At 34.9% G+C, this 18,919-nt stretch overlaps 1 protein-coding gene and 1 pseudogene across 1 annotated transcript; both read right to left on the bottom strand.

The window, feature by feature from the left end:
• Window positions 1–1,627: 1,627 nt before the first annotated feature.
• On the bottom strand, window positions 1,628–2,420 carry LOC108989504 (annotated as a pseudogene).
• Window positions 2,421–8,519: 6,099 nt separating this feature from the next.
• Window positions 8,520–18,697, bottom strand: LOC108989535 (lupeol synthase). Its single transcript, XM_018963172.2, has 19 exons — window positions 18,287–18,697; window positions 17,295–17,509; window positions 14,343–14,528; window positions 13,624–13,713; window positions 13,281–13,478; window positions 12,816–12,900; window positions 12,518–12,684; window positions 12,245–12,433; window positions 12,049–12,162; window positions 11,711–11,830; window positions 11,513–11,635; window positions 11,308–11,406; window positions 10,744–10,800; window positions 10,557–10,603; window positions 10,331–10,474; window positions 9,919–10,096; window positions 9,751–9,831; window positions 9,121–9,204; window positions 8,520–8,968 (listed from the first exon to the last, which is right to left on the bottom strand). Exons 2-19 carry the CDS (start codon window positions 17,487–17,489, stop codon window positions 8,858–8,860), a joined length of 2,268 nt encoding a protein of 755 aa, XP_018818717.1. The 5' UTR covers window positions 17,490–17,509; window positions 18,287–18,697; the 3' UTR covers window positions 8,520–8,857.
• Between the last annotated feature and the right edge of the window lie 222 nt (window positions 18,698–18,919).

The raw sequence follows: 18,919 nt of genomic DNA on the forward strand, positions 1-18,919 counted from the left end.
TAGCCTATCATGGGCTCATGCATGCCACGACCAAGCTTGGTCCATACCACTATCTTATTTCTTTTTTATTTATTTTATTATTATTCATTTCCAAGGGACCTATTGGAGGTTTTCAATTTGTAACTCTTGTAAATAGGACCCTTAGTCTTTTCTTTTACATCTTTTGACAAATTCCTTTTGGACGGCTTTGTTCTTGAGATCAACAATTTCGGTGCTTAGCACTTGGGTTCTTTGGGGTGCAATTCGTGAATCTCTAAGAAGAGAATCACACTTTACAATTCGTGAATAAGTGTGATTCGGTTTATCAATCTTATGAGTATTATTCATTCATTATCTTGTCTTTCATTTTCTCTTCATTGTTCTTATTAATTTGTGAGCATTGATATTGAAGTGTTCTTGAATTGTTCTTGAGATTGCTTTGTGTTCATCTTACGCTCATTGTTGTGACCACCATATAGCCTCATTTGATCCATCTAATCTCTTAAGTGTCGCCCCTTGGAGTGTTTTCCCTAGTCCACTTTCCATAATATACTTGCCGCCACTTCCATAAAACCCTAACCCTAATCCTCACTTCCATATTCGGCCATTCCCTAATTGCCCTTCCTCCAACCCAAGTGTCATAGCTAAAACCCGCAAGTCTCCATAAGGAAACTCTTTCCTTCTAGGAGTCTTGACTCCTTCTAAATCAAATCCCTCAATTTAAGGAATCAATAATACCTTTCAATCAGTGTTTTTAAACTCGTACCGTACAGGCCGGTAAGATCAAAATTTTTCATACCGGCCATTGGGTCAGTACAGGTATCATATACATTTCGAACCAGCTCAAATACCGGTTGTACCGATCTGTATTTCAGCCTGTATCGGCTGATATTTCGGCCTTCAATAATTTTTTTTTTCATTTTTTCAAACTACAAGCTTATTTTTTGACCCCTAATTCAGATTAGGCTATTTATAATTTATATATATATGTACTTATATATAATTTATTCATATATAGATTATTATTTTGGAATATAATTTATATATATATATTTATATATATAATTTATTCATATATCGACTATCCCGAAATGGTACATGAAACAGTACTGGTATCGAAATATTTCGTTCCAGTGCCTTGACTGGTACGACATCTGGTACGGTATTCAAAACATTGCTTTCAATCCCTTAAATCTCTCATCCGTAAAATCACTCAAGTCAACCATTGACTTTCCTTCCTAGCCAAATCCCAATTTCCCAATGATTCCTACCACTTAGGAATATTTCCAAAAGTACTTCTACTCACCAATTTCGGCAACCCTAGTTGCCTTACAATCCAAAACCCTAGCCTCCATCCATCTTGGCGCCAACCCTAATTTCCCTTAGTAACTTTGGCAACCCTAATTGCCACCTACCCGAAACCCTAGCCTCACCATCTCTCATCAACCCTAACCCTATCACTTGGCGCCATCCTCAAGGGACAAATCCTAGCCGTCGTCCATAGTGAATTGCAAATCTAAAACACTTAGCCTACCCAATTCCACCACCATCTCCATCATTCCACCTCCTAAACACCTACCCTTTGTTGAAGGCCAAGCAAGTGGAAAGATCATTCGGTCACCATCTTCACCAAGGCGAGCTCGTGGACTTAATGTTTAGGAATAAGACCGGGGTCCCTAACACTACAACCCTGCTCAATAAGGTAATCCCCCATCCTCTTAACAACCATGTTGCACTGTCCTGGTGTCACAGGTTCTTCATAGATGCTGAAAATTAGAGCTTGGCCAGTTATTTTTATGGTGATACCTCTAGATCCCTTCTTTCCACGGATGATAGCTCCAGCCTCCAGGCTCTCCCTGGATTGCCATGTATGTAGTGTCCCCAAGGTGTAAGCCCGTGGGAGCAAGATGACCCGGTTCATCAAAATCCTTCAAGTTATCAATAATCTCCTGAGGCTTAAACTGGGGGAATGAAGAGTTCTAAGGCAAGACAGAGCCATCATGGCCAATGATAGCAGCGACAGTGAGGTGCTGGCCCTAGCCCTGCCCATCAATATCGCACATCAGATGCTCATCCATGTAAGATTGCCACGACCCGTGGGAGATTCTGAATCGTCAACCATAAAAACCCATCCCTCATTTCTGAATCGTCCACCCAATAAATCCCAAACTCCACTTTCCTTTCACTACTTGTCTCTTAGCCGCCGAACCCTACCGCACAATCACAGAGAAAGAGATCGAAAATGACGACCCGGTTCAAAAAGAATAGGAAGAAGCGTGGACACGTGAGCACCGGACATAGTACTTCCACAAGCTCCACAACAAGTTCCACAAGCATGCACCAGCAGCACCACCATCTGATCGGTTTCGATCGATAATGGATGAAATGAACCCATTATGGGTTTTGACTTGTTGAACCCGATTTTGGTCGGGTGGGCCCATGTAGGGCCTTTCGATTTTATCGGGCCAAGCCCTTTTACAAATATTATTTTTCTTTTTATATCATTACATATGAAAAATTGATAATTTCATCCGTCATTCATTAGATTAGCTTTGTCTGATTTCAAATGATAATTTAGGATACTTTCTAGAAAAAAACCCTAAAAAAACTATCAATGTTTTATATTTCAAATTTGGATAGAATTATTGCTTAGTTGCCTAAATCCTGTACCCCAAGTGTACCAATTACATGGCACTGTCGGAGTCAACATATTTAATAATGATGAACCACATTAAGGCATATCAGTTTGTGGGATTGTTTTTATATAATCTCTTTGTGGCTATTAGAGCTAATAAGTTTAGTTGGCAAAAGTTACTTTTTTGTCCCTTAGTTACGTTAAGTTAGTTAGCTTATAACTAGGGGTGCTACATGCATGGTGTGGGGCGGGGGCACCCCCTCCCCGCCCCGCACCATGCGGGTGGAGGGGTTTCATACCCTGCCCCCCGCCCCCGGGTGGCAGGGGCGGGGCCCCCTGTCCCGTTACCGAGGGGTGGGGTAGAAACCTCACCCCGCCTTGCCCCCCAGCTCAACCTATTGTTTAATTTTTTTTTTTTTAGTCTAAAAATATTTTTAGACTCAAATTATAATATAATTTAAAGTATAAATTGAAATTTATACATTAAAAAAATACAAACTCATTAGAGTTATATTTTAGATTGTCTTAGCCTCCTAGGCCAAGGTAATCCCATTAACTTGAAGTTAAATTCAAGTTTTTAACAAATTATATATATTTATATAAATTACTTATATAAATATTATAAATTAAAAATTTTTACACTAAAAATAGGAAGAGTGCTGAGCGGGGGGTGGGGCGGGGCCCTGCAGGGGTCAATCCGCCTCCCGCCCCCGCATGGGCGGTGTGGGGTAGCCCGCCCGCCCATGCGGGGGCGGGGAGCGGGACCCTGCCGCCCACCCCTACTTATAACTATTTTGGACATGTATATAAAGTCAGTTTCTCATTGTAATTGCTGCTGCTCATTATCGTCGTGAAATAAGAGTTTGTGAACAAGAGAGGAAGACTTTCCCAAAATACTTTTCTTATTCTAGGGTTTCTACATGGTATTAGAGAAAACATCTATTTCTCTTGCCTTCACACTCTAATTTCATCTTGATCTTACAATATGTCGAGTTCATCTTCTTCTTCGTCAAGTAATGTTGATAGTCAATTTGCGATTACTCCGGCAGATGTTTATAGTACTGCAATCGTCTCTCCTAAGCTTAACGACAAGAATTATTATTCTTGGAGTCATGCTATGCTTATGGCGATTGGCTCTCGGAACAAGATCGGATTCATTGCCGGCAGTCTTTGACTTCCAAAAATAGATAAACCTAAGTACAATGCTTGGTTTCGCTGTAATCTCAAGGTTTCTTTTTGGATTTGTTCCTCAGTGACTCCAAAAATTGCACAGGTAATTTTTTACATTGAAACTGCTGAGAAAATATGGAATTTGTTGAAACATCAATTTTAACAGAGCAATGAAGCTCGAATTTTTGAAATACAACAAGCTCTTAACAACATCACTCAGGATCAATCATCTGTGAGTGATTATTTCACTCGTCTTGAATCTTTGTGGAATGAATGGCATCAATTTTCGTCTATTCATGTTTGTACATGTGGAAATTGTACTGCTTGAATTTGTAAAGTTCTTGATTCCATTGCTGCTTGTGAAGAGAAAAATCTTACAATGCTTTTTCTCATGGGACTGAATGAGAATTATCTCACTACCAGAGGTAATATTCTCCTTATGAAGCCATTCCCTTCGTTGGATGAAATTTACTTTTTAATCATTCAAGAAGAGCGACAACGTGGATTCTCTCGTACTACTTCTCTGAATCAAGACAATATTGCAATCTCAACCTCTCACATTCACAAGTCTTCTGAACCGATTGTTGCTGCTGTACCAAGGAAGAATTTTAATTCTACTAGTCAGAGGGAACCTCCTCATTGCACACATTGTAACTGCAAAGGTCACATTCGAGACAAGTGTTTTGAACTCCATGGTTATCCCCCAGGCTGGCTGGCAAAGAAGAAGAATCCTAGTGATTCTAAATCTGGTTCTCATCGATACTTTGCTAATCAAGTGTCTACTTCCCTAGAGGCAAATACAGTTTCCAATTCTGGCCAAGTTTTTTCTCAAGAGCAACTTCAATAGCTTCTCAATTTTCTCCAACTTCAAATTAAATCAGTTCACCTCTTGGCATTTCTCCACAACTTGATCCCTCTCCACCTACCAGTTGTGTAAACATGACATGTATTTCCTCTCATTTTTGTTCTGTTAGTTCTGCTATACTTAGTTCCCTTTCCTCACAAAATTGGATTGTTGACAGAGGAGCTACAGACCATATGGTCTGTTCTCTGGCTCTTTTTACTTCACCTGCTACACCTGTTAGGCTGTTAATGCCACTGTTAGCCTACCAAATGATCATTCTGTATCTGTGTCTCATATAGACTTAGTTATGCTTTCGACAAAATTAACCTTACATCATGTTCTATATGTTCCTTAATTCACTTTCAATTTGATTTATGTGTACAAACTTACCTCAACTTCAAATCTTGTCATGATATTTTGATTGACCAATGCTTAATTCAGGACCTGCTTACCTGGAAAATGATTGGAGTGGCTGATCAAAAGAATGGACTATATTTGTTGAATTCCAGTTCTTTTTCATGTTCTGCTTCTCAATCTTTACCTTCTCTGTCTTTCAATTCAATTTCATCTTCAATTTCTGCAAATAAACTGGCCTTGTGGCATAATAGATTAGGACATATGTCTTTGTCCTAAATGCATTTATTACATGATGTAATTCTTGATGTAAAATTTCATCATAATAATGATCAATGCGAAATCTGTCCATTAGCCAAACAACATAGACCTCTTTTCCTATTAGCTCAATTAAATCCACTATTCCTTCTGAGCTTATCCATTGTGATCTTTGGGGTCCATTTGTTGTTTCTACTAATAATGGTCATCATTATTTTTTAACAATAGTTGATGATTTCACTCATTGTACTTGGATATATTTGTTAAAATTCACGTCTCAAACTGGCAGCACAATTGAGTCTTTCTTGATAATGGTTGAAACACAATTTGCATCTAAAGTCAAGACTCTTCGTTCTAATAATGGAGTAGAATTCAATTTGTCCACTCTCTTGTCGTCCAAAGGCATTATACATCAACATAGCTGTCCATATACTCCACAACAGAATGGGGTCCCTGAAAGGAAACACTAGCACCTATTAAGTGTTGCAAGGGCCCTCAAACTTTAATCCAATATTCCTCTATCCTATTGGGGTGATTGTATCATCACATCCACATACTTAATAAATAGATCTCCTACTCCTTTGTTAAACAACAAGTCTCCTTATGAGCTTTTGTTTTCAAATAAACCTTCTTATTCTCATTTGAAGGTATTCGGCTACTTATATTTTGCTACTCATGTCTCTCCTCATAAAGCCAAATTTGATACTCAAGCTAAGAAATGTGTATTTCTTGGTTATCCATATGGTACCAAGGGTTATAAACTCTTAGATCTTGATACTAAATCCATTTTTGTTTCTCGTGATGTCATTTTTCATGAGAATTCATTTCCTTTCAAAAATCAAAATCATAATTGTGATTCTTAATCTGATATTGTCCTTCCTGTCTGTGTCAATGACTTTAATTCCTCTCTATTAGTTGATATTCCTCCTTCTAATGACATTAGTCCAGACCATCATGATCTGGTTGATGTTATTCCTAGGAGATCTTCTTGGGTCAGACAATCACCATCTTATTTGCAGGAGTATCATGGCAAAATGGCTCAAACTTTTGATTTGTCTTCACTCCCTTCGAGTTCTACACAGCAGGCTTCTAATAAAGCTTTTGACATTTCAAGGTATCTTTCCTATACTTGTTTTTCTCCTGCTCATAAAGCTTTCAGCCTTTCTATTTCAACTCATCCTAAACCCAAAACTTACAAACAAGTTGCCAAAGATCCTAATTGGCGGGAAGCTATGAATGCCGAAATCTTAGCTCTTGAAAATAACAAAACCTGGATAGTTACTGACTTGTCTCTTGGTAAGAAAGCGATTGGTTGCAAGTGGGTATATAGAGTGAAATATAAGGCTGATGGTAGTGTTGATATAAAGCACGCCTTGTGGTGAAAGGTTTCACACAAAAGGAAGGAATTGACTATGCTGAAACATTCTCTCCTGTTGCCAAAATGACAACAATTCATTAGTTTTTGGCCTTGGCTGCAAGTCAAAACTGGTTTTTAGAACAACTTGACGTGAATAATGCTTTTTTGCATGGGGATTTAAATGAGGAAGTCTATATGGTGATACCACCAGGTTTTGCACAAGAAAGGCAGCACAAAGTATGTCGATTAATGAAATCTTTATATGGATTGAAGCAGGCCAATCGCCAATGGTTTTAGAAATTGACTATTGCGCTATTATCTTTGGGCTATGAACAATCTAAAGCTGATTATAGTTTGTTCACTAAGGTACAATGTTCCTCTTTTATAGCACTTCTGATTTGCGTTGATGATATCATAATTGCTTCCAATGACATGTCATGTGTAACTCAAGTGAAGTCTTATCTTCATGATAAATTCAAGATCAAAGACTTGGGTTAGTTTAAGTATTTCTTGGGTTTAGAAATAGCTCGCAATACTGCTGGAATTTATGTTTCTCAACATAAATATGCTCTTGAAGTTTTGGAAGACAGTGGTTATCTTGGTTGTAAACCTGCTCTCCTTCCTATGGATTCAAAACTTAAATTGACAAAATCAGATGTCAATCTTTTAGAAGATCCATCTCAGTATCGGAGGCTCATTGTTCGATTATTGTATCTCACAATAACCTGGCCAGACTTGTCATATTCAGTTCATTCCCTAGCATAATTCATTGACAAGCCTTGCAAATCGCATTTAGATGCTACCTATTGAGTCCTTAGGTATGTCAAAGGGACTCCTGCTCAAGGGTTATATTTTCCTGCTTCATCTTCTACACAAATTAGAGGTTTTTCTAACTCTGATTGGGCTGCATGTGTTGATAGCAGGAGATCTATTACCGGGTTTTGTCTTTTTCCTGGTGACTTATTGGTTTTTTGGGGATCTAAGAAACAAACCACAATGTCTAGAAGTTTAGCTGAAGCAGAGTATTGTGCCTTAGCATCAGCTAGTTGTGAAGTGATTTGGATATTACAAATTTTTCATGACTTACATATTTCTCATCACTCACCTGCAGCCTTATATTGTGACAGTAAATCTGCTTTATCTCTAGCAGCCAATACAATTCATCATGTTCACACAAAGCATGTTGAAATCGATTGCTACTTCATACAGGAAGAACAAGTAAAAGGTGTTATCAAAACTTTCTATGTCATTTCAGCTCATCAATTGGCCGACATCTTCACCAAGGCTCTTGGCAAAGTTCAGTTTCATTTTCTCTTATCCAAGATGGGCATTCATAATCTTCATGCTCCATCTTGAGGGGGAGTATTAGAGCTAATAAGTTTAGTTGGCAAAAGTTACTCTTTTGTCCCTTAGTTACGTTAAGTTAGTTAGCTTATAACTATTTTGGACATGTATATAAAGTCAATTTCTCATTGTAATTGCTACTGTTCATTATCATCGTAAAATAAGAGTTTGTGAACAAGAGAGGAAGACTTTCCCAAAATACTTTTCTTATTCTAGGGTTTCTACAATGGCTAAAGTATTTCTCTTAAAAAAATCAGTTGTCATGCAACACAAAATCTAAAAATAGAAAATTAAGATTAAAAGATAACAAATGCCTTTGCTTTCGCTTGATTTGAACCGAGCCACTATTTACAACATTAAGAATCAACTCAAATTAAAAAAAAAAAATACTTAAAAATGAAAAGTAAATTAGCATCAGAAGAACACCTAAATCATCAAGACCTAAATTTGGAAACTAAAAAACAAAAAATAAATTTAAAAAACAAGAAATGTAAAAACTAAATTTAGAAAATAAACTAAAACACACTAAATTAACTAAAACATTTATATATTGACATAAAACTAGAAACAAAAAATAATTCACAAAATTAGAAAATAAAATAGTATTATTTATCTTTATTCCATTTAACTCGATTACTTTTACGTTATTGAGTAGAGGAAGTTTATAAGAGTTGCTTACACAAGAAACGGCATCATGACATGATTTTACGTCTTGCTGAAACAAAACATTTTACATCTTTCAAGCATTAAATATTATTTTTGGCAAGTATTATCTATGTTTCTTGCTGGTGTTTGATTTTATATATATGTGTATTGAAGAGAGGTAGCAATAGCATGTTCTTTCAAGCTGTAAATATATATTTGGGTTGGCGAACTTCAATATGCAAGCCTCTGCAAGTGCAGACTGAGGTACGTATTAAGGAAGCAGAACTCGATTTCGATATTCACCAAGAGCCCACAAGGGAAAAATGTCTCTATATGCTGCGTAGTTTAGTCCACAGTACCTAAAAAACATCCCTGTGATTTCCTGTTGACAGTAACCACTCGTCATTTTATGCTTGAAAATGATACCTTTGTGTGTAGAAAACTATTTTTTATATGGAGAAATGGAAGAAAATAACTAAGATGAACACTTAAAGTTAACTGAAGTGTGCTGGGTTTTGAATAAACATGAATTACCTCTTGAGGGAAGTCACCATCTTTCATTTGTGAATTGATCAATACCCTTACTCCGCGATGAATTGGTGTTGGATCTATCTTAGCCTAAATTAGGAAAAACATTCAGAACTTAAAAATTTGAGACAATGCAATTAAATTCTGACTTCCTTGACTTAGTTTGATGGTTTTAAATCATATATATTTTTTTTGTTTATATGATCTATCTACACAAAGTCGCAAAAGTTCATCCACAATTAGAGTACATGCAGAATTATGCAGAACAAGAAGGTTGGCATGCCAATGGCTTTTGGCTTCTGTTTAACTTGATTCTTACTGTTTAAGTCGCAATGACTTGTAAGTATAAAGTAATTCATGAATAAAACTTTTGAATCACTCGTTTTTCAAGCTCTAAAATGGAAACTAAGTTTTTATTTTCTCCATTGACATGCATTATTCTAGAATGTATTAATTCCACTGTCATCCAATATTGTTGCTGGATACCTGACCTTGTCATGATACTTCCCCAACTTATATATAGCCAACTCTACACTATTGATGACACATTGGTATCCTCAATCTTAACAATGTTGTAAATGCAGCAAATTTAACATGCAACCACTCGAATAATCGAGAAGAAAATGATAGAATCACCTGTCCTGCCTCAATGAGGGATAACACAGCCCATGCAGTTTGGACTACATTTGCTCGGTTACCTTCTAGATTTGTCCACACCTGCTTCCCAAAGAAACTCACTTCATTTCTCTCTTTTCACATTCCTCTATCTCTTTTCATGTTCAAATTGAAAAAAATAACAAATACCTTGTTGTGGCTTGAAAGGTAACTCTCTCCCCATCCACCATTGGGTAGCTGCTTTGATAGCAAAAACTCGCAAGCTTTGCGCAAAGCAGGACAATTTTGGTAGTTTCTTCCACAGGCTGCCAATGCCCCTACACCAAACCATGTACCATAGGTGTAGCAAATACCCCAATCACCATACCTGTATAAATGACAGTCTCTGTAAATACTCATGTTTCCACCTTTAATAATCCTATAATCCTAACTCTAACCAAAAGAAAGACAGTAACATCTTATGCAGCCTTCTACTGTTATAACCATAATAGGCTTCTTTTATTTCAGTGTCTAGATAGAGTGAGATTAGAGAGAAAAGTTCACAGTAATTTATAGAGCAATATTGATTTCAAGAATGCAATGTGTGAAAATAACATATTACCATGATCCATCAAGTTGTTGTATGTTCTCAATGAATTGAATTGCCTTGGAAATGCCACTGTCTATCTCCTTCCTTCGGTGTTCAGGGTAGAATTTCCTAAAGAGTGCAAGGCCTTGTACTGCTGACGAAGTGCACTCTATGTACCTATAAGGTGACACATTTTTTCCTGTTAGGAAGCAAACAGAACACTAACATGGCGATTGCTGTTGTGCTGAAGTTATCTTACTCTCTCTCAAACAGAGGATCCTCAAAGACCTCCGTGGGGTTGAACTTCTGCAAGTAAAATATGTATAAAATTTATGTTAACGAGTACTGCTAAAAATAAGTATGAACTAACCTCTCTCCTTATGCAAAATTTGAGATGTTGAAATGAGTTATGGAGAGCAGTTAATTATAATTGTTGCAGAAGTTACCTGCATCCATGGGGATGCTCTCCGAGGCTCCCATGCTGGGAAACCACCATTGCTACTCTACATTGGCAATTGAAAGAAATTCAATTATTTTGGTGAACCATTTTAGAAATGCAACACAATGAAGTTACAGAAGTGAGATGAATTATCTAACTAGAAACAGGTTTTTAGTTTGAGAAATATTGTTCTTCATTCTCAATTTTGTTACCCTCAATCACATCAGCTAGTGTATCATGTTTTTAGTGCCTTTTCATTTCCTATGAAGCCACTTAATATGTGTCATATTATTAGCAAGTGCGATTAAAGATGATAAAATCAAAGATGTGGAGTATAATTGATCTTTTAGTTTTGAGAAATGATAGTTACAGTCGTGAATGCGCAAGTGCCGTACAATCACTTTGAAAAAAGTGAATATATACAGGACCCACATAAAAAAAATTAATTTTTTAATAGTGGACTCCACTCTTTTTCAAAGCGACTGCACGGCGCATACGCACTTCACGACTATATATAACATTCTAACTGCATCAAAAGAGAAGCATGGGTATTGGTAAGATGAATTCTTACCTGTAGAGAAAGAATGATATTGACAGCATCATAAAACCTCTCAGTCTCAAGTTTTTCCCCAACTAGGTCCGCTGATATTTGTGAGAGCAAGAGTGTAACCTGCAGAAGAGAAGGTTTAGGCAAAAGTTGATTCTTCCTTCGGAACAAACCTTGAGAATGTGGGATTTTAGTATGTACATGTATCATGACAGAATTGAAGCATTACCTTCAACCCCTCTCCTGTGACATCAGAGACTTGCCAGCCGTAGTCCTCCATTGAGAATGTCCATGATCCTTTAGATATGTGCCGAAACATAGCTCTGAAGTCCCCAGAAGGGTTTTCTTTGACCTAGAAAATAACATGATCAGGTTAGAAGCATATCTTCCACATTCCATGCGAGGGATATTTGACATATATTCTTACCTGTGAAGTCTTCATAAAATCATGCGCTTTACGTAGAGTTGGCCCGTAATCTTCATTTAGATTACAAGCTAGAATCGCTTGAATAGCAAAGACTGCAATCCATGTCTGACAGCCCAAACTCTATATCAAATATATCAGGCATTGTTAAGTGAATTTTCAAAAAAAGATGAAATTTTCAAATGTACCAAGATTTTGCAGTTCTTTAGGCTTGACAATTGAGTATTCATGATTGCATGAACATAGACCCTTATTTATGGAAGTGGTGCTGATTTATGCTTTTGCAGTTCTTGTTTCACAAAGGATCAGTACCTAAAAGAGGATAGGGATGATCATACAACCTGAAATTTTAAGCCATCTTCAGCAACCCAGTAGTAGTCTGGAAGTCTGGCTAAATGAAGCTTGTACGCCTCCGAATTTGGATCTTCAACCCAACGAGCCATCATGCATAACACCTACAAATTTATTTCTTTGAGGACATTATTGAATTATATATTTTTCTTTCATTATGATTTAAATGCAGGAATAGTTACTAACCTTTTCTACGCATCCAAGGCATAGATATCTGCTGGTCTCGTCCTCATAACGTACATGACCAATAGCAGCTTTTAGTGCTCTCTCTCTCAACATTGAAAAGGGCCAACGTGCCAGGAAAGGCTCTGCTACACGGTAAAGAAATCCCCACAGCAGATCTTGTATGAGAGGATGCGGATAGTATAGATCCTCCTATTCATTAAGTTAGCACTGTGAAATTATCTGAGCTGAACATAATGGAAAAGAAAGGGAAAAAGATGAAGATTCTGAGCCCACCTTTGCAATTATATCCCTGGCTTTATTCCAATTAACCAGAGAGTAAGGCTCGTTGTAAAGCTCTTCTCTTATTGATAGAACCAACTCAGTGATCGGACCGACAAACCTCTTTCCATATATATAAGACATTGGCATGTAAACCAAGCGAGAGTAGCATAACATTATACCTGCATTTCATATAATGAAAGGCCATGAGTATATACAACAGATTCACAAGACCAACTGCTGCATAAATGTTTGAGTAATGTTCATTATGACACACTTTCTTAAACCAAAATGATGTTGTAAGGACAAAAACCTGGATTAAGAGGGACGGATTTAGGAATAAGCCAGAACTCTGGGGGTAATGGATGGCAGCCTGACCACTCATATGCTCCTAGTACCTATACATGAGAGACATTTGAGTTCTCACTACACAGAAAGAACAATAAAGACTGATGTAGATATATCAATGTAAAAATCTTATTAAATGTCATCAGTTTATTTCCATTAAAGATCAGACAGTAAAATAATTCCTTTCAATGTATACTTTCACAACCCAAAGCTGTCATACTTTTGTATTGCTAGCCACATATGCATGTTATCATGAGATCTCAAGAATCAAGATTTCAATGTGCTAAAATGATGGAAACTTATTTTGATTTACAAATAAGTTAGAATCTGATTTAATTTGCTAAAATCATTGAAAATAATTCTTATTTAATACTGATGTATCAGATTTAGCTCCTAAGAATTTATGGGAACACCCAGAAATTGTACATACCGAGACCCAAAACTTTCCCCATGATGGCATAGCCACTAAACCACCATGGTCAAGGATCCATTTTCGGGCTCTAGCCATGGCCATATCTTCACCATCTTCAGGTCCCTCTCCAAGTATTCTCAAGGCAATATAGCACAAAGCTGAGCCAAACATTGTGCTTCTACTTACTATATGGAAACTCCATCCTCCATCTTCATTCTGTCCAACAAACAAACAAGCAAAAATCATGTATATTGATTTTCCAGCCACAATTTCAGTTTCCTAGGCCATCTTGGTTGGCTGAATATTTCAACACAAAGCATTTTTCAATATTAAAAAAATAAAAATAAAAATGAAACAACACCTGAGTATTATAAAAGTATCGAATAATTTCCTTCCGGTGTTCTGAAGACCAAATATGGCTGAGATCTCCAGTAATGTACAGAGCAAATACCTACATATTGTAATAAGTTGAATCTAAAGTTAGGCATTACAAATAATTCAGCGGGTTGATTTGTATGTCAAGCAACATATAAGAAAAATAACTCTAAAAATATACAGGTGTATTTGCATCTGTGTATAAGCTTATTTCTTAACAAATAATAAAAACTTTTTTGTCCCCTTTTTTCTTTTCTTTTTCGGTTTACCATGCAAGATGTTTTAACATAGGTAAAGGGGATATAGAACATGTTACTCTCGTCCAATCACGATGTCATAGCCTTAAAAAAATGGTCTTTATATAACATAACATTTTATGATAAGATGCGAGGATCGAAAAATTCTATACATCAGTTACTATTTACCACCCTATACCCTATAAAAAACACCCTCACACTCTATGATAAAAACTATAGGTGTGGGTTATAGGAATGAATAGTGACTGATGCATAACATTCCTATGTGAGTATCAGTTAACTTCTATTTCGAAAGTATGTAATAATTATATAAAGAAAGCATATGTCTTGTATTTAAATAGTTTAAGATCGAGTTTATGCATTCATATACTTATCCTAACCGAAATGAGGGAAGAAAACAAGGAATAAACAAACATTGTATTGAAGTAATGGCGGGAAAAAAAAGTACCAAGGGTGGAAGATAAAACAAGGGTCCACCAAATTCAGCAGGCCAGTGGCCATCATGGGCCTGAAGGGAGGAAAGGGAGCTTAGTGCTCTTCTCAGTGTAATTGTCACTGCTTCCTCTGTTATCTCCTCTGTTTCTTGCACTTTCACTGCTGGTGGAATTGCCCCGCATGGATTCTCCTTTCTAAGCTGAGAGAGTTCATGCAAAAAATAAAGTAAAAAAACAATTTCATTTTGTAAGATTCCAACACAAAGCACATGAGTCATTTGATCCCAATATGTTTTTGGCAGAAATTTGATCACAGTCGTCTCACTAACTATTTAAATCTCCCCTGTTCCTTCATGGTATTTTTTTCTTTATATTTTGGCACACCCAATGTACCACTGACGAAGAATTGTTGGTGTTTTAATTTTAATTTTTTTTTTTGTAATTATAATGGATCTCAAATAATGATGTATTAGACGCACCAAACGTAGATAACTCCAAATTAAAATGAAAGAAATGAAAGGCTTTTAAATTAGATGAAATTATGTAAGAATATCAACATAAAGAAGATTAAGGCTCGGAAGTGAGATGGAATGAGAATTCTGTGAATACAAGTGAAATGATTTGTGAGTATTAGTGAAATAGTTTGAATTAAGCTGTTTTATTGAGTTTTGAGAAAAGAAAAATCAGAAAAAGTTGAATAAAAATATTCTAAAGTTAAAATATATTAGTATTATTTTTTAAGTTTTGTTTGGAAGTTTGAAAAAGTTGTAATGATTAAACAATTATTAGATAAAAAGTTAAATATTTGAAATTAAAAAATATTTGTGTTTGAGTATTATTTGAAAAGGAAATTATAAGAAATTATGAGATCATTTCACTTTCCAAACAAACCCTTAATTTTGGACTGTTCAATAGCATTAATGAAATGGTATACATATAAGAGTATTCCTATGAAAGAAGATTTTCTAAGTTGTTGTCTAAACTTAGGGGGTTTCAAGTGGTAGACACATAAAGTGAGTTTTACGATATTTGTTACCATTTAATACTGCTTAAAATATTTATACAGATATCAATGAATGATGTATGACTCACTTAAATGTGTCTATTTTTCTTTTATTTGAAATCTTTAAGTTCAACAATAACTTAGGAACGGAGAGGTTTGGATGGTGAATTGAGATGAGATAAAAATTGAAAAAAATATTATTAGAATATTATTTTTGTTTTAAAATTTAAAAAATTTGAATTATTTATTATATTTTATGTGGATGTTTAGAAAAATTATAATAATTAGATGAGATGAGTTGAGAAAGTTATCATGAAACAAATAAAAACTCAATGATTACAACCATCATATATTCAATTCATTTTTAAGTTTGAATGTAAGGTCCCTATGCTGCTGTAGTCTCAAATCTCAATTTCATGAATAATTATCAATTCAAGTAAGAGAGAAAAGACATATCAAGTAGACCCTACAACATTTATTACTGCCAGACACACATATATAATCTATATATATATATATATATATATTGAACAATATTAAATGAAAAATAAATAATATAAGGCTCACTTGATACACTCAAGTTCTGGTAATAACTTAAAAACAAAAAAAAACCTTTATCCCAATTTAATAAGTTGTATATGTGAAACAAAGTCTACATGATGTAATGGATAATAAATAATTTTGAAAGTGACAAGCAGAAGCACTACCATCAATAAATTTGTTGATAAATTTTTGTCATGACTTGATGATAAGGGATGGGAAGAATTTAATGTCTTAATTATGAAAATGAATTTATGTCATGGATGTCTCTCCTGGCGCTGATCTGTCATTTCTCAAGACCACTCTCATAATAATTTGTAATGCATTTAAATATGTTGGTTGTGGAAATTATCATAGGGAAAGGATACCAAAAAAAAAAAAAAAAAAAAAAGTGAAAATGTAAGCCACCTTCAAGATTAATTAATATTATGATAATTTCCTTTATTGTTCCTAATTGTCTTTGCTACACTCAAGAACCCCCAAAAAGAAAAGAAAATAATAGAACTCCTTAGCTCCAAGCAACAAAAAAAGGAAAAAAAGAATATATATTTGTCTCTCCTCTCAAAAAATTGAGGAATGCTACTCATCATCCCACACCACACACTTTACATATTTTAAAATTATTTTTTATTTTATTTTATTCTTATTAAACTAATTGAGTTGTTTTACTTATTATCTATAAACCAAGAACGTGAAAATAATCTTTTAACTTTGTCTAAAATGATTGCATTTGCAAATATAAAAAAGAAAAATCTAATTAAAATAATCGGGGTGTCCGTGACCAATTTAGAATAATTATGTAACTAATGGAAAATGATCAAGTTACAACTTTGTTTTGCAAAATTGAGATTCATTTTTAATGAAGTGATATACTAATTAATATCTGATGTGAGTGACCATTTTAGAATAATAATTATATACCTAATGGAAAATGATAAAATTATAACAACTTTATTTTGTAAAGTTGAGATTCATTTTTAATGAAGGGGTATGCTTGCATTTGTTGATTGTAGGTTAGATATATAAAAAATATTTGTTAAAGCCTTGTCGGTGTATCATTTACCTGTTAGATCTTAATTTCTTTACGAGTTTTTCTATACATAAATCGGTGTGTTAACACGACTTATAATGAGATCCATTATAATTTAAAAAAAAAAAAAATCAAAACACTTACTAATTAATTTCTAGCACACTTAATTTGTAAAACTTCCACATCATCAGTAGTACTGTGTTGGGAGTGTGAAAAATAAGGTATTACAAGAAAATTGTTTTATTTTTTTTTAAGATAAGTCTGTTTTTATCGTAAATAACTAGCCATTTTCATTGCAAATAATATGTCATAAATATTTATTTTTACTTATAGATAGATATTTTCTCTTCTTTAAATTATAAAAAATACACTGAGGTGAGAAGAAAGAGAAACCTGCATTCTCATCAAAAGATCAGAACTTTGTTTCTTCGTAAATCGGTTTTTCTTATACTCTTCACGGGCTCTTTCAACTTCAGCACGTTCTTCAAGAGTACCGGCATCAGGATCGAATTCCCAGTGTTCCCGTCCGATGAAATTGTTTACACTCACCAATCCTTTCCCTCCTTCTGCTATCTTCAGTTTCCACATCCTCTATGCAAAAAAATAACCTATTTCCGGCCAAAAATCATGATCACTACTCCAATCATCGATATTGAAGCATATCATAAAACAATTACGTACATACAAATTATGATAAAATGCAAAATAAAGTGAAGAAAAACACATGCAAAAGCACTCATGTGAAGAAGAAAATACTAGGAATATTTAGTGTTGTTCAGCCGTTTTAGGCCTACTTGTTGGGTTCATCTATATATAAAGTAGTACTTAATATGTAAATTTATATGATATGATCAACTTGACGATATATATTGATCTATGTATTAATATGTAATACATATCTTTATAAGATGAGAAATACTATTCATCTATATATCGATCGAGCAAATCATGTCGGGTACTAGGTTATCACATTTAAAAAAAAAATACGATTTTCTTATCCGCCTTAAAATTTCATCAATACTCAATTCTTCAATAAGAATAAAATATAAAAAAATCTCTAAAAATAAGAAATATAATTATGAAATTAAAAAACTTATATGTAATAAAATCAGTTCAGGTTCTCATCAATTCAAACTGAATTGGACCAACCAATTATATGAATCAAATACTCTTTATGATCATCAGCTAATTGAACTTAATCTATATATATATACACACACACACACACACGCACATTGAGAGTGAGTACTAAGTGATGCAATTCTGTCATGGAATTGAAGTTTTTGAGTGAAGAAAGGTTGAATATTGATCATGATGATCATCAGACTCTAATCATTCAGATTTATTCGAAAAGTACTACTGGAAATGGGCGCATACGTACGTACCCTTTTGGTTGAGGACGGACTTGGTGAAGTCGAGAGCTCGACCAGCTTTTGGAATCCCTCTCAAGTTTTTTCTTTTCTTTTTCTTCCCAAACACAAAGTAATTAATAATTATCTTGAAGCAAACAGTACTATTTTCTAATTATCAGAGAGAGAATTTGAAAGAAAAATTTTGTAACAGATCAGAGAGTGCTGATGAGAGTGAGAAACATAAACTAGAGATATGGTTTTGTATATATGTTGATGAACAAAGGTGGAGACCCTATTTGCTTTCTTGTAAGTTGTCACTAGAGACCAAAGCTAAATGATTTTCGCAGCCAAATTATAATTGTTTTGACGAGCGATCCTCGGCCTGGTGTGCTGCATCCCTGCCTATCTCGATCGACGGATGCATCATGCAGAGTAGTTCTATTGCGACTTTGCAGTACCACCACCATGCATGTATTAAAAACTAAAAAAAAGACCCCGAAATCATCTACAAATTAAGCCCTTAGCCACACAAGTCGGACTCATGAGTAGTACTACTAACAGATTGCATGCACACATCATCACAAAATGTACCGACTGAAATACTAATTATTATCTCATTCTCGCAGTGCAAATTCTGATGTGCATGCAAGATTTGATAAAAAGAGC

This window comes from Juglans regia, chromosome 6 (genome assembly GCF_001411555.2).
Source record: "Juglans regia cultivar Chandler chromosome 6, Walnut 2.0, whole genome shotgun sequence".
Classification (NCBI taxonomy): domain Eukaryota; kingdom Viridiplantae; phylum Streptophyta; class Magnoliopsida; order Fagales; family Juglandaceae; genus Juglans; species Juglans regia.